Here is a 24134-nt window from a genome sequence, read left to right as displayed (position 1 = left end):
GTTAGCACACATATTAGCACCAGCACTAGCTCCAGCTATAACAGGCATCAGCCTCAGTTAGCATAAGCTACACGTGCACTAGCCCCTGCTCTCCCATAATTGTGTTTACTCATGTGAGTGATGTGAATTAACAAAAATATTCCAGCAATCAAACTCGAACGAGTAACGTGAGACAAACATTCACTTTGCATTTGCTGGAAACACTTTGGAGGTGTTAGCTCACCTGGATCAATCACAGAAAGTCTTAATGCTAAGCTACGCTAGCTACGCTGTTCTCCTTACCAGGGTAGTTCTGCATCATGACGGAGGGCATGCCTCTGTAGCCGGGGTGGCTGGGCTCGTAGCCGTGGCTGTAGGCGTAAGGTCCGTGCATGTAGGGCATGTAGCCCTGATGCTGCGCCAGGGGGGAGGAGAACTGCATGTGGGGGGGACGCACCTCCTTCCCTCCCCCCCGGTGCTCCTCTGGGGGCAGCTGCGTCCTGCTGTCCGCCCCGTCCTTCGCCTCCTCTTTCAGGACGCCCTCCTTCGACCGCTGCCTCTCCTCCTTCACCTTCCTGTCGCGCTCCCGCTCCCGCTCGTCCTTCCACCTGTCCTCCTCCTGCGGTTTGGGAGCGTCGGAGTATTTGTTGGGGTAGACGTAGGGCCACAGGCGCGAGTCCGGCTCCTGCAGGGAGGAGGAGGTGTTAGAAATGAGAGCGGTGATGAAGATAGATCACACCAATAACACCAAAGTAACAGCAACTACACCAGCAACTCCTATGTTCTGGTAGCTAAAATCACTGTTTTTGTCAATGGAGTCTGGTCTCTTTGCAGAGAGTGATTACAGCGTCAGAAAGAGCTGCCTGATGCAACGTCAAACATCTTAATATAGAGTTCACCTTAACTAACAGACACCAGATCCAAAATGGAACCAGTTACCAGAACAATAAGAGTGTGTTACCTGTCTGTACCACATGGCGGGCTCTACACCCGCCGGCCTGCCTGACTCCACCCCTGGCTTGGCCTCCTCCTTCCCATGATGCCCTGCTTCGCTCAGCTTCATCTTCAGACCCTCAGGCTGGGCGCCGGGGGCCTTGGAGTCCTCCCCCTTGGCCATGATGACCGACTTGGTCTGCTCCGAGGCTGGCGGGGGCTCTTTGGGCTTGGTGGGGTTCGGCCCCCCCTTGGCGCCCAGGTCGGTGAGGCTGGGGGCTCTGGACAGGGTGGGGGGCACCGAGGCTTTCTGCTTCCACTCCTCTTTCCCGCACACCTCCCGCTCCTTGCCCTCGGCCTTCTTGTCGGCCTGCCGCTGCCTCTCCTCGTACTGCTGGCGGTAGGCGGGGTTAGAGGCGAGCAGGTGGGCTTGGTAGGCCTGGTCAGGTGAGTAGGAGTAGGGGGGGACGTAGTACTGGTTGTAGTACAGCTGCTGAGTGTACATGTTGGAGCGCTGCTGGATGACGGATGGCTGCTGAGGCCCCGGCTCTATCTTCCTCTCCTCCGGAGGCTCCACCTTCAGTTTGCTCTCCTCCCCCACCTCCGGCTCCTCCTCCTTCTTCACCTTTACCTGAGCGCCTTCCACGTGTGGCGGCGCTGCAGGCGGCGCTCCGGGGCTGGGGTTGGTGTAGCTGGGGGAGTAGTACGAGTCATAGTTGGGGTAGTACGGAGACTCCTTACTGGGCACCTGAGGGGGGAACAGCGCCTTCTTGGCCCCTTCTCGAGGCCCCTGGTCAGGCTCCGTTTTGATCTTCACCCCCTCCGCCTTCCCCTCGCCATCCTCGCCGGCGTCAGAGATGTCGGAGTAGGCGGGGCTGCTGGTTTTGACGGAGGCGTTATCGGCTCCGTTCTGGTTGAGGTGGAGTGGGGGCGCGAGGCCGGCCTCCATCCTGCTCGCCACGCCGATGGACGGGCTGGGCGCGTTGTCCGAGAAGCTGTACACCTTGTCGGCTTCGGCCTTGATGCTCGCCAGGCGACTCTGGTGAGCTTCCGTGGAGCCGTTGAGCAAAGCGTCCGGGGCCTCAGAGTACGGACTCTTGCCTTCCTCGGGCCTCCCCCCCTTACCCATTGCCTTCGGACTGTCCCCCTCCTTCCCTCCCTCCCTCTTTTTCTTGTCCTTCTTCTTCTTGTCCTTGGCGAGCGTGGGGCTGGAGGCGGGGTCGGCCAGCGGCGGGGGTTTGGGCTGGATGCTCTTCAGCTGGGGGCTCTTGGGGACGGACTGCACCACCGAGCCCAGAGCGGGGGAGGACGCCTGCAGGGCGTAGGGAGAAGGGGCGCCGGGGGCCGCGGGGGCCACAGGGCGAGCCGGCTTGAGGCCTTTCGGGGTCAGTTTATCAGGTTTGCCTCCGGCTGCCATCTTCTTGGCCTTCCTGTCGTCCATCCCGTCGTTGCTGGCTTCGTCTGTCAAACACGCCACCTCCTCGCCGCCGTCCGTCACCTCGGGCTCAGCCTCTCCTGCCTTCTTCTTACCCTTTGATGTCAGTTTCCCCGGCGAAGGGGACGGAGCGTCAAAGCCCCGCCCTTTAGGAGTAGTGGAGCGTGCGGGGGAGATGGCGGCGCCGTTACAGGAGGCGGGGTCGGGGTGGAGCGCCGGGTCATCCCCGTACTCGCTGTCGCCATCCTGGTCCAATCGGACGTCGTGGTCGTTGTGGGCTCGAGCCTGGTGGTACTTGAGCCCGTTGATGTGCTTGTACTTCTTGTTGCAGTTGGGGTGGGGGCAGTCGATGAGCACGGGGGAGGGGCAGGTCCGGTCCAGCTGTGGGGGGGGCAGGGGGTCAGATTTCCCAGGGAGGGGCAGCGCGGCGCCGGTGGAGTTCGTCCTCATTCTCTTTGAAGCCTTGGTGTCCTCAGAGCTGGAGGTGGGCTCCATGTCCGAGGCGGGTTTGGTCTTCCTCTTGGCGGAGGACGGGCTGGCCTTGGCGTCCTCGGCGCCGCCGGCCGTCTGGCTGCCTCTCCGGCCTTTGCTGTTGGCAGCGGCGCCGCGCGTCTTGCTGCTGCCGCTGCCTTTGTTGTCTGAGGAGTTGCTGTTGTCGTTCAACGGCGTGTTGCTGCCGGGACGCATCCTCTTTCCCCGACCGCGACCGCTCCGCATCTCCACGTCGCTGGTCGGAGACTCACAGAACCTGGAGACACACGGACAGCCAATGAGCAACGAGCCGAGGCGGGAAGGCCGACGCCCACCTTCACCTCAACACATGGTCATAAAAGAACTGAATTATCTGCTGATGCACACATTTCACATTAAGGTCGAATGTTTGTAAAATGGAGGTATTTGACTATTTATCTTCTTTATTTCACAGAGACGACACATATTAGCATTTAAATAAAATGGGGCCGATGTATGTCGGACTTCTAGCTGTTATAAAACAAGGTAATAGCAGAATAAACTAATCAGACAGAATTTATTGGATTTATTTATTAGATTTATTGTGTTTTTAAAGTGTTAAAGGCTCTTCAGGTGGATTCGGTGTGTGTTTTTACCTCGGAGGGGCCCAGTCATGTCTCGTGCAGTCCAGCAGGGTTCCAACGTACGTCTTGTTCCTCCAGGTGACGTTAACAACCAGCATACCTGCACACACACACTCAGTTAACCCACACATGTACACCGAACAGTCACATTGTGTTTGTGCAGCAGGAAACAGACGTGTCACATGAGTCTCGTCTCCCTGCTGGGAAACAGATGTTGATGCTTTCGAACTAAAATTGCACCCAGCAGGTTTCTGAGGTTGAGCCACATCAGTGGCTCGGTGAGGGTGAGACTAATTGCAGAGAGAAACTGAGTTTTCTTTTTAGGGGAAGTTTCCACTAACAGGAGCAGATCAAAGCGTCCGGCAGCAGCAGAAACAGCTCAGTGTGCAGCTGATGTGAGAACAGCTTCCTGCCAGAGAGAGCAGAGGTCTGTCACCTCCACGCTGTCTCCTCAACACCTGCCACAGGGTGGGTGGGTGTGTGTGTGTGTGTGTGTGTGTGTGTGTGTGTCTGTGTGTGTGTGTGTGTGTGTGTGTGTGTGTCTGTGTGTCTGTGTGTGTGTGTGTGTGTGTGTGTGTCTGTGTGTGTGTGTGTGTGTGTGTGTGTGTGTGTAGAGGCTACGTTACCTACAATTATTCACTTATTAGGAAAGCTTTTACTCCTCAGATCAGATCAGATCAGATCATTTCTCACATGATGACTGGAGTTCCTCTGGTAGTTTATTATTATCTAATGACAGTAATTCTAAACACAGGCAGACTTTATTCCCATGTGGTTTATCAGTACGTGTTTCAGCCCGTTAATCTCACCGTCCTCGGTCTCCTGCCACACGATGCCCTCCAGGTTGACGCTGGTGCCCGGCTCACAGGGTCCCAGGCACTCCGGCTCGGTAGCCAGAGAGGCGTCCGCCGTGTTCACCGCCACTGAGCGCGTGCGAACCATGATCTGCTCACAGGGAGACGAGATGTCGCTGTTGGCAACGGGGGCGAGGAGGTGGAGCGGAGGAGGAGCGGGGGTGGAGACCGGAGACTCCATCTGGATGGGGAGACAGAGAGGAGGACAGAGAGGTGAGAGGGTGGAAAACAGTTTGTAACAGAGGTCAGCGCGTCCACACGGAGTTAATGTCAGACTAGAGCAGATTCAACACAGGTTAAAGGATAACTCCACTGTTTTCTGGCTCCATTTTTTTTTTTTTACAGATTCTAGTGTCGGAATAACTGGTTGGTACAAAGAGTGTCCTGTAGATCATGTCTCAGTGTGTGACAGCATCATGGAAAGGATCCCTACAGAGAGAGACCTGGAAGATCCTTTTGGTTTAACCACAAACAGCACACACACCAGACTACATTCACTAAAACAGGGATTTTAGAGAACAGGACACAGGAGCTGCTGCTCTGCTGCAGCGTAACTCATTTGGTTTGTTTGCGTTACTGCGTGTACTGTTTTTAAAGGCTTAATTCGGGCCCAACACAACATTTGTGTAACACTCAAACAAACTAACTGATGGAGGCAGCAGAAGACCAGAAACACCTTTTTTTTAAATGTAGTCTGGTGTGTTTGCAGAGAGCGATATAACGGCTGTTTGATCCAAAAGGATCAGTTACATCGCTCTCTTCAAACACACCAGACTCCACTGACGAAAGCAGGATGTGGGAGTCGCTGGTGCATCTGTGCCTCCATCAGTTTGTTTGTGTTATTGTGTGTTAGGTACAAAGCAGCTCTGATGCAGGTTAGTGAGTGACTCAGGTCTGATTCATAACACAGAGCTCTGCCCTCGCAGTCAGGACACCACAGGTGTGTTTCATAAAGCAGATACAGAGGAGGCAGGCCAGTTTGCCCCTGAAGCTCAGACAGCATTTACCCCGTCAGTCACCTTTAAGGCTGCACAGTTCAGGGAATACTCCAGGTGCAAAGTTTCTACGGGAGTTAAAGGGAAATAACAGGAATAAAATGGAAATATGGGGGTTGTGTACTGTTTTTACCACGTCGTGTGCAGACAGTATAAAACCTTTTACCGTCACATACGCAAACATCATGAACTTTTCAAATATAAATAAAAACTCTTAACATTGTGCTGAACAACAAAAACACTTCCAGTGATCCCCCCCCCTCCAACAACAAAGGGCTCATAAAAAAAAAACCCCACCAATGCAGAGCTTCGTTAAGTAAAGATAAACAGCAGCTTAATGAACCCTCTGAAGATGAAGCCCTTCCATCACGATCAGAAACGTTCTCTGAAGACATAAATCCATCAATCCAGAGTGAAATGATCCATGTGGAGCGTTAGCGAGCTAGCATGTAAGCTAACGGGGAAACGGTGCCGTGACACATTTGTTTCTTCTTCTTTCTGTGTTTATTGTGAACGCGACGCACCAGAATACAAAATCCTACTCTGCAAAAAACTTGTTTCTGATTCTGAGGAGGAATAAAGAAAAAAACGAGGAGGAGGAGGAGGAGGAAGGTCTCTGAGAGGAGAGAAGACAAAGGAGGACAGCAGGAGGAGGATGAAGGGCTGTGAGGAGGGTGAGGAGGACCCTCACCCTGTAATTATCAGGTGGGAAGCAGGTGGTGTGGGGGAGGCGCTGGGAGCACTGGGAAGGTGTCAGCCGTCACCATGGAAACGCTCCCAAAACCAAAGCAGGAGATTGGAGACAGACAGACAGACCTGTCCACCTTCATCCTCCTCCTCCTCCTCCTCCTGTGACCCCTGATCGGAGGTCAAAGGTCAGATCAGAGTCTCTGGATCATTTTAACCCCGGAGGTGACAGCTGGGTCCTCTTATTTTACAGCACCTCAGGGTGACAGTGATGCATTCAGGGACGCTCGGACAGCAGAGAATATTATGTGTAGAAAAACCAGCACGGAGAAGTTTTGTTATTGGAACATCTTCACTTCGACTACTTTAGTTGTTTTTTGCATTAAAAAGTAACATTTTTACTTCAAGAGTTAAAAACAGATCTATGAGTATCTTTTTAAGGGTAACTATGGCTGCTCTCTGTCCACATCCTGGTGTGTGAGTGACTGGTAGGTAGTAAAAGTGTTGGAACTGGTCCAGTAGATCACCTCAGCCAGCAGACACCAAACGGGCTGCAATGGCTGCAACGTGATCCTTTGGGACAACTGCACCTGATCACAGTAGATCCTTTTGGTTTAACCACAAACAGCCGTTATATCGCTCTCTGCACACACACCAGACTACATTCACTAAAACAGGGATTTAACACGAGACCTCCTGCCTCCATCAGTTAGTTAGTTTGTGTTATTGTCTGACTTTGGTGTTTTAAAGGGTTAATTCAGATCAAACAAAATTTGTGTAACACAGAATAACGCAAAGAAACCAACTGATTGAGGCAGTTTGTGTTACTGTGTGACTTTGCTGTAAAAATAACACAAACACACTAAAGGTTTAAAAATACCAAAGTAATCCTTTAATAACCATCACCAGACTCCACACCTCCTGCTACCTGAGCAACACCAACCATGAAGTAACAACAAAACTGAAGGTAAGACTTAACTTCCTGTCTTCTACACCTGACCTGTCTGACAGGAAGTGAGACACAGCTGTCGCTACCTTTCCTCCTGAACGACGGCTGCCATGAGACAGACGGAGGGGGAGGAGAGACAAAGAGATCCCAGGAGGAGAGGTAACCTGGCCGACACCTGAGGCGAGGGGCATCCTGGGAGTTTAGAGCCGTCTTTGTTTAAAAGGCAGATTTCACTTGGAGCTCAACACAAACGACCGTGAGCGTCTCAAAAGACTTCAAAAAGAAAGTGAAAGAGGATTCGGGTGACGAAAAATGTGTGTGTGGTTTTTTCCAGTTCATCAAAACTCAAGCACCTTACAGCTGCGGTGAATTAAATATACTCAGATAACGTTTTATCACATTAACAGAATCCATTTCAAGCACTTTATTCAAAATCCAAGCACTTCTCAGACCTTGAACGCATCAAAATTCAAGCACTCTAAAGGATTTCCAGCACCAGTAGCAACACTCAGCATTATGGTATAAAGTGGAGGCTGCAGGACAGATGAGAGGAACTTTATTATCATAGAACTTTAAAAAGTCCTTCCATCTGTTCACATTTAATTAGAAAAACAAAGCTTCTGCACTGCCACTGATCACAACTGACAAAATACTTCTCATTTCCATTGTGATAAATTTAAGCTGGAGTTCAGTCTGTAAAATGTGAGAAAATAGTGAAAATGCTTATAAATGTTTCACCAGATTCAGTTTCAATTTACAGATTTACAGATAAAAACAGACAAAACTAATAGTTGAAGAACTCATTTCATCACCGACAGCTCGTCCATGACCGACCTACCTCCTCAGGGGTTGATTTTAAAGTACAGCAGCACCTGAACGCATCGCCTCAAACCTCAGCAGCCCTGAGAAACACCACGTTTCTGTGTATGAACTAAGAAAAGGTACGGACAGGTTCCTTCCAGGTGAACGTGTGTGTGTTCTACCTCGTTTCCACAGGCTTCCTCCCTGCAGCCGCCCTGACAGCAGACCTGGAGATCATGACGACGTCCGCCAGGCGCTCGCCGGCTGCGCAGCTCACCGGTTCACCGGCTGGTTAAGAGGGCGTTGCCGTGGTAACAGGAGAAACCATCCCATCCCTCCAGCCCCAAACGCATCTCCTCTTTAAAGAATAGAAAAACATGGCCGCCTGGAATGCTGGGAAACCCCCTCCCAACCCCACCCGAGGAGCCGAAACCCCACCAACCACGGCTCGCTCCCACAGAGGGGAGGGCCCGGGTCGGCTCCTCCGCTATTGGCTGCAGAGTTTTAACCAAACAGAGCCGATAAGACGCCTCCCGGGCAGGGAAACACCAGCACCCCCCCCTGCTGCTCCTCCTCCTCTGTTCAGTCACTGAGGTATTCATTTCAACAACAAGCCACATTCCTCTCAAGGTCGCTCTCCGGCTGTGAGAGATTAGTGATACTGATCAGCACTTCAGAAACCCCCCCCCCCCCCGAGTGTCAGAGAGCCGGCGCTCGTTTAATGACTCACTTAACGAGGAGGTGAAGAGGGCGACCAGACTTGGACTGAGGGTCAGGTGACTGTTCCAGGCTGCAGATTTACCTGCTTTTTAACCACCTGTGGTCGCTTTGTGGGCCACTGGAGGACTCCACTAGAGGACTCCACTAGAGGACTCCACTAGAGGACTCCACTAGAGGGCGCCAGCTCAGGCGTCTGACCTTTCGTTTCCTTTTACTCTCACAGGTTTCGACGCAGACTTCTAAAACAGTTCTGGTCTGCCGCCGGCTGTTTAGGCGAACACTGTGCATCGTACAGACGTGTGTCTTCGCAGACTTAAAGGGTACACGGATATTTCTAAAAATATATTTCCTCCTCCATCCATCCACACCGGTGGCGTTTCAGAATCTCTCTGCATCCACACCACAACACCTTAATTGGATTAAAAGCAGGTATGTCTCCAACGCTGATACGTTGTCCTTTTAAAACGCTGCGGTAGCTCAGCTGGTGGAGTCTGACCACAGCGGCCCTTCGCTGTTCGCCCTCCCACCTCCGTCCCGGCTCTCCTCTACCGCCTGTCCTCTCTATTAAAGCCTCTTGTCTTATTTCCAGAATTGGTAAAAGAACCAAAACTCTTTCTGGTTACTCAGGCTAAAAACAAGCCGAGCCAACACGTTGTTACATGTCCAGCACACACACTCATGTTGAGGAGGCCTTCAGAAGGAGCACAGTGATGATAAGGACACCTGGAAACCCCTCAACATGCCCCAAACACCCCCACCCAAACCGCAAAAACCCAAAGGGACTTCCTCAAGGATCTCCCTCAAAAACACCCCCCCACACACACACACACACACACAAACACACACACCACTCTACGACCCCTGAAAACTCCCCAGTGACTACTTTTCTCCATGTCCCTCCTCCTCCTCTGCTCAGGCCTCACTGCTCTCACAGGAATGTTAGAAATGAACAACAGGTTGGCGGCTATTTCTCCGCTGGACGGCGAGACACTGGAATAACATCTGGGATGGGGGGGGGGGGGGGGGGGGGGCAGAGAGGACAGAGTGATTTCTCTCTTTGGATGGAGGCCCAGCTCTCCAGCTCCCAGAATAACAGTCTGACCAAGAAGCTTCACGAGACTAAATTTAAAGGATGTTTTTAAACCTGGGCCCTGATTTTACAAATCTTGGCGCCTTAAGTAGGTCCACAAAAAGAGCTTGTTTGATCCACTGACAGGCTCAGAGTGTTATTCTAAGTGTGTGACAGCATCATGGAAAGGATCCCTACAGAGAGAGACCTGGAAGATCCTTTTGGTTTAACCACAAACAGCACACACACCAGACTACATTCACTAAAACAGGAGTTTTAGAGAACAGGACACAGGAGCTGCTGGTTGTTTGTTATGTTATTGTGAGAGTTTGGTGTGTTAAAGTTTTAGTTTGTATACAACACAATATTTGTGTAACACATAATATCATTAACACACTGACTGATGGAGGCAGCAGCAGAGCAGCAGCTCCTGTGTCCTGTTCTCAAAAATCCCTGTTTTAGTGAATGTAGTCTGGTGTGTGTGCAGAGAGCGACTGTTTGTGGTTAAACCAAAAGGATCTTCCAGGTCTCTCTCTGTAGGGATCCTCTACTGGATCGATTCCAACACCTTCTGTACTTGTCATTTAGACACCAAAACATGAACAAATAGGACCCAGGTTTAAAAATACTGAAGTTCTCCCCGAAGAACAATTCAGGAGCCAAAATGAACGAGATGACGCAGGAAGAGAAAATGTGTTGCGTCAAAACTCAGAGGTTCAGTTCTGCTCTGTTAAGTGTCAGCCGTAAAGGATCATTTCACCTATTCTGAGCAGGCCGTCCACCTCCTGCTGAGGGAACATGTGATTGAAGCTGTTGCAGGGGTTCACACACGTGACCTCCTCTGCTCGACACGCTTCCAGGAACAGCCGAGGCGTCGGGGGGCCCGTTAGCTTCTCGGGATGCTTTACTTTAATTCACTCTTTCAGTCAGAGCACCTCTTCTTCTTCTTCTGCCATTTCCCAGAAAGCATTTGGAGGTGGAGGGTCGGCCTGGGCGGGAGCCACCTCTTCATACCTTTATACCCTCCAGACTGGAGTTTACAGCGTTTGGCCGAGGTCAGACGGTCGCTTTAACAGGGGAAAAGTGAAACTGCAGTGGAAAGAGACAACTCAGGATGCTGTCAACATTAGAAAAATATATGCTGAGCGATAAAAACAACAAGGCTGGACAGAGTCAGACGTCAGGAGAACTGTGCACACACTGGAGGTCATCCAGTGTGGCTCTAAAGCTGACAGAACCAAAGACTGAGACAGTATCGGAGGACTTTGGCTCATCATATCACAAATATATAGGAAACTGCATATATACACTCAGGTGCCAGTTTATCAGGTACAGCTACTGCTAAAACTAAAGGCTAAAGCCCACCAGCAACACAGCAAAGCAGGAAGTACATCCAGGAAACACATTTAAAGCAGCAGAAGAAGAAATGTGGCCTGTTTGTTCCTGTTAGAAACACATTTAAAGCAGCAGAAGAAGAAATGTGGCCTGTTTGATCCCGTTAGAAGCTCCAACATCAGTTTAAGGACCAAACCAGCTGAACCTGAGCAGGAACACTGATCAGCAGGAGAAACTCTCTGAAACGCCCTGCAGACGAGCCTGGTGGGATTTCAGGGTTATGCAGCCTAATACATCAGTCTTGCATTAAATCCTCCCTCACAAAGGTTTTCATGTTCACTTTCTGTTTTGTAGACGTGTTTATTCAACTGCACCGAGAACAGGACGCAGAAATCTCACCTTCACTACAGTCAGTGTAGCTTCGATAATAGAGCAAATTACAGAATTTACAGAAAAAGGTTTGAAATGTGCCCAGTCTGAAGTCTTTTCTCACTCATTCTGCTTTAGTGACTTCTGGAACCTTCTAGCTGAGGTTGGACACATTTTAGGGACATGAAGAAGAAGAAGGTCCTCCAAGAAACGACGTCACCAGAAGAAGAAACACCGACGTGGACGCAGACGCAGCGTTCAGAGGTCAGAGGGTTAAAATGGCGGCTCTTCAAACAAACAGTCAGACCCAAGCTTGGCGTTGGCAGCCGTTTTAGATAACTCCAGATTTATTCTGATGTCTGAGTTTAGCTGCTCCGTCTCTCTGTAATTGTTCCTGTCTGTCTTCACTGTAAACGGTCCAGCGGGAGGACAATAGGAGGAGGATGCTTCAGTCCTTTTCCACAGTCGCTGCTTTGTGTTTAGTCTGAGTTTGGGGCCACGTGGTGCAGAAACAGGCTCAGTGTCTCCTGCTCAGACTCATCTGGCTGCTGGGACTCTGGGACTTTTCTATTGGGAAATTCAAACCAGCCGCTCGGCCTGTTTCAGATTAAGACGGCCAATCACGTCCCCTCGGCCATGTTTCACCGAGCAAAACCCTGATTTATCAGCCGGGGACACGAGGGAGATTTCACGCTGGACGCTTTGTTCATCCTGTTGACCTTAAATCAATCAACAGCCCAATTAAACCTGAATCAGCTGCCAGTTTTAAACCTGATCAACTCTAAACCTCCAGCTGGTTTGATCTCCAGTCCCAGAATCAACAGCCTGATTAACTCCACAGCTACGGCTGATTTAACATTAAATCACAGGATTAAAGGTTCAACTGCTCATTTAACAGTTCAATTGAAATATTAAAATCATTTCACCTTGAATCTACCGCCTGTTTATCCTTGAATCCACCGCCTGTTTATCCTTGAATCCACCGCCTGTTTATCTTTGAATCAACAGCCGGTTTATCCTTGAATCCACCGCCTGTTTATCTTTGAATCAACAGCCTGTTTATCTTTGAATCAACAGCCTGTTTATCCCCAACAGCCTGTTTATCTTTGAATCAACAGCCTGTTTATCCTTGAATTAACAGCCTGTTTATCCTTGAATCAACAGCCTGTTTATCCTTGAATCAACAGCCTGTTTATCCTTGAATCAACAGCCTGTTTATCTTTGAATCAACAGCCTGTTTATCCTTGAATTAACAGCCTGTTTATCCTTGAATTAACAGCCTGTTTATCTTTGAATCAACAGCCTGTTTATCCTTGAATCAACAGCCTGTTTATCTTTGAATCAACAGCCTGTTTATCCTTGAATTAACAGCCTGTTTATCCTTGAATTAACAGCCTGTTTATCCTTGAATTAACAGCCTGTTTATCCTTGAATTAACAGCCTGTTTATCCTTGAATCAACAGCCTGTTTATCTTTGAATCAACAGCCTGTTTATCTTTGAATCAACAGCCTGTTTATCCTTGAATTAACAGCCTGTTTATCCTTGAATTAACAGCCTGTTTATCTTTGAATCAACAGCCTGTTTATCCTTGAATCAACAGCCTGTTTATCTTTCAATCAACAGCCTGTTTATCCTTGAATCAACAGCCTGTTTATCTTTGAATCAACAGCCTGTTTATCCTTGAATCAACAGCCTGTTTATCCTTGAATTAACAGCCTGTTTATCCTTGAATTAACAGCCTGTTTATCCTTGAATCAACAGCCTGTTTATCTTTGATCTACAGGTGATTTCATCGGCCTGTTTCACCTTGTAATCAACACCTAGATCAGTCTTGATTTGACAGCCTGTTTAACCTTAAATCACCAGTCTGATCAAAGAACTATTAAACCCTGAAACAGCAGCAGATCAGGACTGAAGATCCGGTCTGGGATCCGCTGGAGGGAAAAACTTAAACTGGGTTGGATCAGATCAGTCTGATCTAATTCACTCTCAGGGGGAACTTTTAGACAACACGTAGAAACACAACAGTGATGCCGAAGCCTGTGATTGGCTGGTGACCAGTCCAGGGTGGAACCGCCTCTCGCCCAATGTCAGCTGGGATTGGCTCCACCCCCCGGCGACCCTTACGGATAATCGGCATGATAACGGATGGATGGATGGATAGCAGAAGGTTGTGCATCCTGCTTGAAGCTCATAACATTATTTCATCATTTCACCTTCATTCACAAAGTTAGAAAGCAGCTTTCCACCTCCAGACACCAACAGATTACGGCTGAACTCTTCTGACCCGGAGCAGTTGGTCCGCTAACGCTGATTAAGACTCGCTGTTGTTGAGCAAACTCAACATATAAGCTGCTTTTCACACATATAACTCCTCAGTACATCCAATCATTGTAATTCCTAGTTGTGCAACTAATGTAAAACCAACAGGTTAAAGCATGAAATTCCTCATCGGAGGTTATCAAAACACATTTTAACATACATTTTCCAGCAGAAATGTAAGGAGAGTGTCCCGTTGTTTACATATCCTGGTGTCTGAGAGACTGGTAGGTACTGAAAGTGTTATATCGCTCTCTGCACACACACCAGACTACATTCACAAAAACAGTGATTTTACTGTTACTGGACCAGTTCCAACACTTTCAGTCATTCAGACACCAGGATATGAACAGATAGGACCACGGTTTAAAAATAACGGCGTTCTCCTTTAAATGCTGCCATGTGTTGTGCATCCCTGCCTGATGAGGGATAACACAAGAAGAAGACTTGAGGATTTTCCAGCTCAGCCCAGATGGATTTATTACAACGAGATAGATGAACAGTTAAAGGGTTTAGTCGCCAAACCATTACGAGGTCAAGAAACTGGCACCAACAGCCAGCTGGGTCACTGTCTGCTCGTATCTGCGAGGCCAGAAGTGACAGCAGTGAAATCTGTGTGACGGACGGACGAGGTCGGCCAGCTGGATGAGGGAAACGAGTGCTGGACCTTGGCAGTCGACCTCGGCGGTGCCGGGTAACAGATAGCTCCGAGCGGCTGACCGCTGCAGGACGCTTTGGCAGGGCTGGAAAACTCAACACTTGGCTAAATGAGGTGTGAGGATGAGGAAAGCTGCTAAAACAGCAGCTGTGGAGGAGATACTAGCTGGATACAGACACTGTGAGGGATTCTGGAGTTTCCCTTCTCAGGAATCTGTAGTTTCTCTTTATTCAAAGCAGACATTCTGACACTCATGGACTGAAATGCTGTCTAGATGTCACAAAGAGCTCAGAGATGACGATGCATTGTGTGAAAGCGACTTTTACTGGCCTTTTGTTTTTCTGCAGAGTAAAACATTTTAATTTCAGAACCCAGAAATGGCTCATTTTGATGAAAATCTCTTACTATTTCAATTAGGGCTGAGAAATGTGGCCAAAACATAAAATGCACACTGATTATTCTTCCTGTCTGATGCAGCAGTCTGTGGATTGAATAGTCATATTTTTTAGGGGCTTGCGAGGTAATAAACCACGAAGACCTGAACCAGCTGAGTGTGGATACGAGTTATTCCACGCGGCTACAGTCCATCAGCACCAGATGACGGCGAAACCGAACAGACACTTTAAAGCCCCACGAACGTCCACACGCTAACGGTGTTTGGTACCGAAGCCTCTTTCCTCCAGTGTGATGAATAAAAAAACGACCCTGCGAGTCGTTCTAATGAGAAGCTTTCTCAGAACTGTACTACGACCAAGACAAAAGACCAGGTAGCATCATTAGCTGCCTGTCAGGTAGGGACGGACTTCTCACATCCCCAGAGGAAATATCTGGTCAACAAACAAACAGAGCTCACGAGGACACACAAACCTTTTTTACCTGTCTCTATCAGCCCAGATTCAAACACAGTTCAAGACACAAAGCGGCTGGATGTAACAAAAAGCAATTTCCCCCTGGGGATTATTAAAGGAACTCTGATTCTGATGAAGAGAAGAGTGTATAGGTGAGGCATTTAGGTGAGAATCAGAAACAGCATTTATATCACTCTCCTCAAAGCCACCAGACTCCATTGGCAAAACTGTTATTTTCACTACAACATGAACATGGGAGTTGCTGGTGTGCCGCTGCCTCGATCAGCTGGTTTGTTTGTGTTACTGTGTGTTACACAAATAGTGTGTTAAGTCCAAACTAAAACTTTAAAACACCAAAGTCACACAACAACACAAACAAACTAACTGATGGAGGCAGCAGCAGAGCAGCAGCTCCTGTGTCCTGTCAGCTAAAATCCCTGTTTTAGTGAATGTAGTCTGGTGTGTGTGCCGTTTGTGGTTAAACCAAAAGGATCTTCCAGGTCTCTCTCTGTAGGGATCCTTTCCATGATGCTGTCACACACTTAGAATAACACTCTGAGCCTGTCAGTGGATCAAACAAGCTCTTTTAGTGGACCTACTGTGATCAGGTGCAGTTGTCCCAAAGGATCACGTTGCAGCCATTGCAGCCCGTTTGGTGTCTGCTGGCTGAGGTGATCTACTGGACCAGTTCCAACACTTTTACTACCTACCAGTCACTCAGACACCAGGATGTGGACAGAGAGAGAATTTACCCTTTAAAACCTGTGATTTTCCTGAGAGAGCTGCACTGTCGATGTGTCCTCTAGCGAGGTACCAACCACAGTGAGAGTGTTAAACCGTGTGTCTCCTCTTACCTTCACTCCGACCACTTTCTTTAGATTTCGGCATTCACCGTTGTCCACCTCCTCTTGCTCCGTTGTCATAGCTACAGGCTGGCCAATCCCTGCAGAGTCCAGTGCCATATTCCCAAGCTGCTCGGCTGCAGCTAATTCGGGGTTTTGTTGGCCCTCGAACGGGCCACTGCGAGGGGCCCCCAGAGGCAGGATGGGGGCCATGGACTCTTTCTCAGCGTTCACCACCCCTGTGGCCACAACCTCCATTTTCTCCTTCTTAGTTTTCCCAGACACCCCGTCCTTGTCCTTTTTCACAGCAGGGAGGGTACGGGAGGGTTTACTAGACTTATCAGTTCCCTTATTGGGGGTAGAGTTGGGGTTCTGGGGGGGCGGGTCCCCGGGGGCCCGACCCTGAACCTCCTTCTTGGCTCCGTCAGAGACCGGGGCCTTGACGCTCTCCTTAGAGTTTTTACTACGTTTGGATTTGGATTTGCTCTCTTTGCCCTGTGCGGCGGCTACAGGACTAACGAACTTTATATTGTCAGGTAAAGCAGCCACAGCGCTGGGGGGGGCAGCCATGCCCCCTCCCTCCTTACTGCTCGACATCTCTAGTTTGTCCTTCTCTAAGTCGGCGTCCAGGTCGATGATCAGATTGCCAACACCGATATCCCACTCATCGCCGCTGTCGTACGTGTCCACCGCGTTGGAGTCCACACCTTTCCCGCCTGCAGGGCCGCTGCTGAGGGACATCTTAGTAGGAGCGTCCCGGAGCGCCGCAGGAGGGCCGCAGGAGGGCCACCGGAGGGCCGCGCTCCTCCCAGCCGCAGGACGCCTCCTCAGGGCTGGACCCCGCGCCTCCTCCCTGCTCCCCACATCGCCTCCTGCACACAGGACAGAACACAGGTCAGACAGATCATCACAGATTCATCTCTCACCTCTTTATTTTGTCTGGACAGAGTAAAACCCAAAGATACCCAGTTTACAAAGAACCAAACTGAGGAATCAACAAACCACCACTTTTACTACCGATTATTCTGCTCATCGTTTTCTTGATTAATCGTTTGGTCGATAAAACATTACAAAACATTGTCCATCAGTTTCCCAACGTGACCTCATCACACGTCTCAGTTCATCCAACAAATAGTCCCAAACCCCAAAATATTCTGTTTATAATAAAGCAATGCAGAATCTGAGTTTGGGGATTATTGGTTGATTATCAAACAGATTAATTTCTGTCCAACTAATCCATTGATCGACTAAATCGACCAGTCTTTGTTGTCCTCGACACTGAGCTGAAATCAACTCACATCCCTTTAAAAAAGAAAAACCAAAACCTGGAAAACTTCTGTCAAACTGTCCTTTCTGTGCTTGTGCTCACCTGTTTACACCTGCAGTAAATAACAGCAAATCTGTTAGTGTTCTGCTCGGCTTCACTTCTTTAATGTGGGGTTTAATTCTTTAGAAATCATTTTTCATACAGCACAGTGTTGGAGGTGTAACAGGTTGTGTTCGTCCCGGCTCGTTCGGTGCAGGATGTTTGCTTCGGTATTCTAGCCGTGTGTCTCCAAACCGCTTTTAGGTCGTTTTAACAGACTTCAGCCTGATTCATAGCAGCTAATGAACGTTAGCTTCACACAGTCCGGACCAACGCCGCTGTGAAGAGGAGCGCTGAAGACGACGCCATCGTAACGTTATACAAACATCAGTGTCAGTAAACACAACACACAGCCTGTCAGTCATCATTACACAGCAGCTGAAGTCTGAAAGACGTAACTACACCAGGTGGAGGAGGACCAGCCCACCTCAGAGTCACTTCCTGTACCTGTGTCAGGTGGTGCGTCCTCACCCCCCCCCTCCATCCACACCACCTTATTGTCCTGAACGAGGCTGAAGTTTGTTTTAAAGCTCAAAAGACCAGACGAGAAACATGAATCTATTTTTAAAAAGCGGTCGGATCCTGCCTTTAGCCTCCTCAGTAACACACGTCCAGCCAGAGGAACTCAGGGTTTGTTAAAGAAAACCTGCCAACTAGCAGGTTAGGCTCATGGTTACCATAGTAACTAAGGTCAGTCCTCTTTCTGGACCTCCCCTCGTGTCGGGGTGTTCAGAGGGCCGGCCCGGTGGAGCGGGGCCCCGGAGCCTCTGAGGGGCCTGTTTGTTGTGATGGGAGAGCAGGTCCGTTACTTCCTGTTGTGGGTTTCCTGGAGACACGCTGGTAAAGTGGGTGGAGGAGGTTTATTGCTCCTGACATAAAGGCCGCATTGACGAGGGATCACAGCTATTCACGGTGAGGCTTTTTTCCCAGCAGCCCTCTGCGACGAGCAGCATGGGGGAGCAGACGTATCCCTCCTCTAAAGCCCCCTTCAGGCCACTTATCATATGAATGGAACGGCGTGACCCCTGACCTCCTCCGACAATACGGGGCTGTTGGCAGAGCCATGGGAGCGGATGGGAGGGGGGTGGGGTGTAATGTTAACGGCCTACGGCCCGACTGACTCAACACTGAAGCTAATTAAGGTTCTGATTAACACAGCATGGAGCAGGCAGGCGACGCAGGAGTCTGTTCAGGCTGAACGTCCACCGTGGGATTTCTCATCTGAAGCTGTTTGTATTACTTTCAAACCTGGGCCCTAGTTGTATGTATTTCAGCGATATAACAAACACACCAGACTACACTCACAAAAGCAGTACATCTTACCTCACAGAACACAGGAGCTGCTGGTCTACCGCTGCCTGGATCAGTTAGTCTGTGTTATTGTGTGATTTTAGCGTTTTAAAGGATTAGTTCAGATCCAATGCAACAATTACGTAAAGAACACAAATTAAGTAATTGATTGAGGCAGCAGTAGACCAGCAACTCCTGTGTCCTGTGAGGTAAAATCACTGTTTTTATCAATGGAGTCTGGTAGAGCTGTGGAGCAGTGTTTTATTCCAACTACACAAATGTTTCAAACCTCCTCAAACGGGCTCCAACGTGAAGCCTTTCGACAGGACTGCTTCACTGCCGAAGGAGGAGTCTCCTAAAGGAGGACTTCTGCTCCAGTAGTTTGTCTGTTTTCGCCTCAGTGACACAACCATCCGCCAAAACGATGACTCCCGACGCTCGAGGAGGGCATGTTTCCACCCACCGCTGAGCTCGTTCGTCTGTCAGCAGCATCACTTGAAACTATATTTAAACAGATCGACATGAAGTTGACTTGACTGGGAGGATCTGATCTGAGGAACAGCTGATTAGATTACGGCCTGGCTGGGATTTCCACCGCTGGACAAATACATTCCTTTTTTTAGTTTCATAGCAAAGACAAAGATGTGATTCTGAATCCTGCTGAATGTTTGACAGGAGAAAGAAATCCATTCCTAAACTCAACCTGTTTCTGCCTGACGCACCTCCACAGCCCTGTCAGCTGAAGAAACACCCCACCATCTAAAGGAAACAATCATGTGACTTGGTTTTATGCCGTTTGGTGTAAAAGAAGGCTTCATATTTGCTGACACTACCTTTCAGACCACACCCCTGAGGCTGACCTTTGACCCCATGTGGCGGGAGCGCCCTGACTGGTCAGCCCCGGCCAATCAGACAGATGGTCAGACAGGAGGGGGAAAGAGGGGAGCGCTAATCCTGCCGCTAATGACACAAGTTCAGATGTTCTGTTGAGCGAACGCAGCGCCAACACTGAGCGGACACTGGAAACCCTTTATTTTTTGTCAATGGAGTCTGGTGACCTTGAAGAGAGCAATATAACGTGGTTCTGGTTAAACAAAAAGTTTATTTGTGTTATTGTGTGTTAAATATCACAGTGGATCCAGAGAGAGACCTGGAAGATCCTTTTGGTTTAACCACAAACAGCCGTTATATCGCTCTCTGCACACACACCAGACTACATTCACTAAAACAGGGATTTTAGAGAACAGGACACAGGAGCTGCTGCTCTGCTGCAGCCTGGATCGGTTAGTTTGAGTGATTTTGGTGTTTTAAAGGGTCAGTTCAGATCCAACATAACACTTGAATAACACACAAAAATACAAATAAACGATCGAAGCAGCAGCAGACCAGCAGCTCCTGTGTTCTGTGACAAAACAAGACGTTTGATGGAGTCACTTTAGCCTCCAGGACGTTTTCTCTCCGCTATCTGATCACAATTAATCCAGAAAAAAAACTTAACAAATATAATTGCAGCCCCGATACTGACAGTGTCTCTGAGCAGCAGTAATGTTGTGCGTTCGCAGAGTGTGTTGCAGAGTTTCCCCGCTGAGCTGCTGGAGTTCGGACTGACTCGCTAATCCCTGAGCTGCCTCTGTTGAGAATGACGGGGCAGATTAGCTGGTGGCTCTCAGACTGCTGAGCTGCTCTCTGATCAGACTTTTTGCTTAACTGCCTCTAATGCCACACTTAATTAAAGGGGGCGGCATCACAGCAGGGGCAGGGCGTCCGCAGGCCGCCGCGCTGTCAGCCACAGATAAGCGTCCTTGTATAGAACCAAGCCTGAGACGCCGAGGCCCACCGGCAGCAGGACGAAGCATCCAGGCAGCTCAGATGATGTAAACTTGGCTCAGACGGTCGCATGAGTCAACACGGACCAGGCGGCGAGCATCTTGTGGCTCTGCTGGGCTGTAAACGACATATCACAGGCTGAGCCGGGGGCGAATCCTCGGCCAGGTATCAACACGCTGTCAGAGCTTCTGATGATTCACAGCAGGCTGAGCAGCGCCGCGGGACGAGGAAGGCGAGGACGAGGACCGGCAAGCATCAGCTGTGTCAACTGGTGTCTAGGTGGAAACCGGTTCTGGGTAAAACCACCACACGTGTATTAACGACTCGTAGCCGCTAGCTCAAGTTAGCTTTACACAGTTAGCTGCAGTGACGAGAACACTCTCCAGACTTTTTATTTACAGCAAAAGAGCTGCTACACACCTACAGTTTAACCTGACGAACAACCAGCTCAGACGGTTTCAATCTCAAACCAAATACTGCACAGATTCTGGTAAAAAACAGACGATTAAAAGCAAAATCAAACTGCAAACTCTGCTTCTCTTCCCCCAGACTGACGTAAAGCTCACAGATCTCAGCTTTGTTTTTTAGATAAATTAAACACATCATAACTCTCAGTGCCATAATCATATTTAATAATGTGGATGTGTCATTTTACTGCTGTGGATGTTTATGGATGAGCTCATTTTTACTGCTTAGTTTAAGCAACAGCAATGCATCATGGGATGTAAGATCATTTGTTTGCTCTGCGAGAGCCACTTCATTAGCTCAGAAAACCAGCCTGCTCTCAGCTGAATTTTCTGGCTGATCCAAGAGCGTCTGAAGTTTGGCTCCAGGAGGAGGATTTTCTGAGCCCATAAAGGAGCTCACAGACATTCACCATCAACACATGAGAAGATAACGTCATATAATGTCATATTCAATATTAAACAGAAGTGCACTGAGCGTTTCTCCACAGATGTGAATTGTTTCATCGCAGACGGAGAAAGTTTCCAACTAGAGTCTCTGAACCAGGAGATAAAGATTAAATAAAGACGATTCCATTTTCATACAGAAACAGCAGGGACGCAGTGAGTGGTTAATAAAACACATTTAAGACCTATGTGATCTGAAATGCTGCAAAAAGTCCTGGAAAATTTGTGTGTGAGTGACTGGTAGGTAGTAAAAGTGTTGGAACTGGTCCAGTAGATCACCTCAGCCAGCAGACACCAAACGGGCTGCAATGGCTGCAACGTGATCCTTTGGGACAACTGCACCTGATCACAGTAGATCCACTAAAATAGCTTGTTTGATCCACTGACAGGCTCAGAGTGTTATTCTAAGTGTGTGACAGCATCATGGAAAGGATCCCTACAGAGAGAGACCTGGAAGATCCTTTTGGTTTAACCACAAACAGCACACACACCAGACTACATTCACTAAAACAGGGATTTTAGAGAACAGGACACAGGAGCTGCTGCCTCCATCAGTTTGTTTGTGATATTTGTGTTACACAAATATTACTGTTGGGTCAGAACTAATCATTTAAAACTGCAAAGTCACACAAGAACACAAACAAAACGAGGCAGAAGTCGACCAAGACTCCCATGTTCATGTTCTAGTAAAAATCACTGCTTTTGCCAATGTAGTCTGGTGGCGTTCAAGAGAGCGATGAAACACTAACAGTCAGTCGTTTGGACACCAAGACATGTACAAATAGGGTCCGGGTTTAAACTAAGTAGTGGGCGTGCAGCTACAGTATCTGAACCAGCGGGCTTCCACTTCAGTAGCAGACCTGCACTCACACACTCTGTCATCCCGTAATGAGCCTGCACACTAGAAATAAATCATCCTTATTCAAATGTGACCTGCTGTCGCTGCAGGCGAACGTCTGAGCGCTTGTTTGCTCAGCGACACTCGCTCGGCAGATCGCAGGTTCGCTGTGAGAGTCTGTGGATTTATGGCGTCTGCAGTCACACGGCAGCACAGATCTGCTCAGACAGGAGATAGTTTACTGAGGCCGTATAACCACGTGGCAACAGTGTAGATTTCAGGCCTGAATAAACAAGAAACTAGACTGATTTGTTTGAATTACAGTCTGTTGATCTCATATCATAAAGCCATCAGTCTCAGCAGTGATGCTGATCCATCTGAAAAGTGCAACACAAGCTGATTTCCTTCATAAAAACCACATGAAGTGACTTTGGTGACAATCAATCAGCCAATCAACACTCTGAGCTGTGCCGGAGGGTCATCTCCCACAGGACGAGGTTTTCTGGGCACACGACTCCACTCGTTGCTACGTGACATTTGTTATGATGTGGAAACCCCAGTAAGTAATTTATAGTAAAAAGTAATAGCAAGAAAAAAGAAGGCGAGAGGACGGAGCAGTCTTCTATTGTTTTATATCTGATTGATCTATTGATTATTCACCAATACACCGAGGTAAATTCCTCATAATGAGAAAGTTACTTGACGATAAACCTCTTTAATTTACACGTTTTCATTTATTCTCATTTCTTTGCTTGTTTTAAAGCTACACTTCCTGAATGACAGGTGCTATATAAATAAAGTGTATTATCACTAATATTTATATTTATAATATGGAGCTGTTCCATGATTAGATTTCAAGTGACTCTCTCTAAAGATGCGCACATCTTCATGGCCGCCCGTCTGCTGTTTTTAAAGCTAAAGATATGATAGTGCTGGTAAACAGGACGCCATCGTCACAGGGTGGGGGGAGTTTAAAGCTGTCAATCAGAGACAAAACTGAACACACAGGCGGAATAAACCAAACTGAACCTGGACGGCTCAGAGCTCCTTCAGTCACACTGCAGATGTGCCAACATGGAGAAACTCATCGAGCCCGTTTGCCCCCTGATACCAGTCTTGAGCTAAGCTAAGCTAAGCTAAGCAGCAGTAGAGTTAAATTCACTGTACAGACATCAGAGAGGCACAAACATCTTATAATTCTCCGCCAGAGAGCGAATAATCATATTTCCCAAAACACCGAAGCTCAGAAACAACAATTACATCACCACACACCAGACTCCATTGACAAAAACATTAATTTTACCTCACAGGAACACAGGAGCTGCTGGTCTACTGCTGCCTTGACTAGCTAGTTTTTTTTTGTGTTGTGTGACTTTGGTGTTTATGGGGTAGTTCATATATGCAACACAATATTTATGTAACACACAATAAGACAAACAATCGACTCCCACTAGATCAGCGACTCCCATGTTCATGTTCTGGTGAAAATCACTGTTTTTGCCAATAGAGTCTGGTGGCTTTGCAGACAGCGATATAACATCTAATGTCAAAAACCAAAAATATGGTTGTGTTGTCAGCTGGAGCGTCTGCTGGCCGTCAGGACTTCAGCCTCTCTGTGGGTAGTTCATTAGATTGGTTTGATTCAGTCTACCCTGAACAACCTTTTTGTTTTCCCATAATAAATCCCATAATCCACTAACCACTCTCACTCCTTCGGCCGCCTGCTGGATGTTTACGCTCCGACTGACGTCTGCAGGCTGTTAAAGCCGCGGGGAGACAAATCGGGTTTCCTCGAGGCCGCCGCAGAGCGTCTGCAGGTTTACAGAGAGCAGAGCAGGAGGAGGGGAGACACTGAACAGCTGAAGACTCTATAAACGATAAATGGCACTTTTATGGATTTATTGGCAGTAATAAATGTCTCTGAGTGGTTATCACCGAAGAGCTTAAAGGAAGGAGAGACAGAAAAGAGGAGGAGTAGAGAACAGTACAGACACACCTGACGTTTAGTGTTAAA

General features: G+C 48.5%; 1 protein-coding gene across 1 annotated transcript in view; it reads right to left on the bottom strand.

Annotated features, from left to right (window-relative positions):
* The window catches only part of znf609a (zinc finger protein 609a), a 36432-nt gene that overhangs the window by 4193 nt on the left and 8105 nt on the right, over positions 1-24134 (bottom strand). Inside the window, exons 2-6 of the mRNA XM_070830709.1 lie at positions 15901-16760; positions 4251-4476; positions 3454-3541; positions 941-3095; positions 283-664 (exon numbers count right to left, since the gene is read on the bottom strand). Of these exons, the coding sequence (XP_070686810.1) occupies positions 283-664; positions 941-3095; positions 3454-3541; positions 4251-4476; positions 15901-16629 (3580 nt within the window). The 5' untranslated portion in view covers positions 16630-16760. The remainder of the gene's footprint in view (positions 1-282; positions 665-940; positions 3096-3453; positions 3542-4250; positions 4477-15900; positions 16761-24134) is intronic.

Source organism: Pempheris klunzingeri, chromosome 5 (genome assembly GCF_042242105.1).
Source record: "Pempheris klunzingeri isolate RE-2024b chromosome 5, fPemKlu1.hap1, whole genome shotgun sequence".
Classification (NCBI taxonomy): Eukaryota; Metazoa; Chordata; class Actinopteri; order Acropomatiformes; family Pempheridae; genus Pempheris; species Pempheris klunzingeri.
The sequence above is the reverse complement of the archived record's forward strand: the minus strand, read 5'-3'. Positions and strand labels throughout refer to the sequence as shown.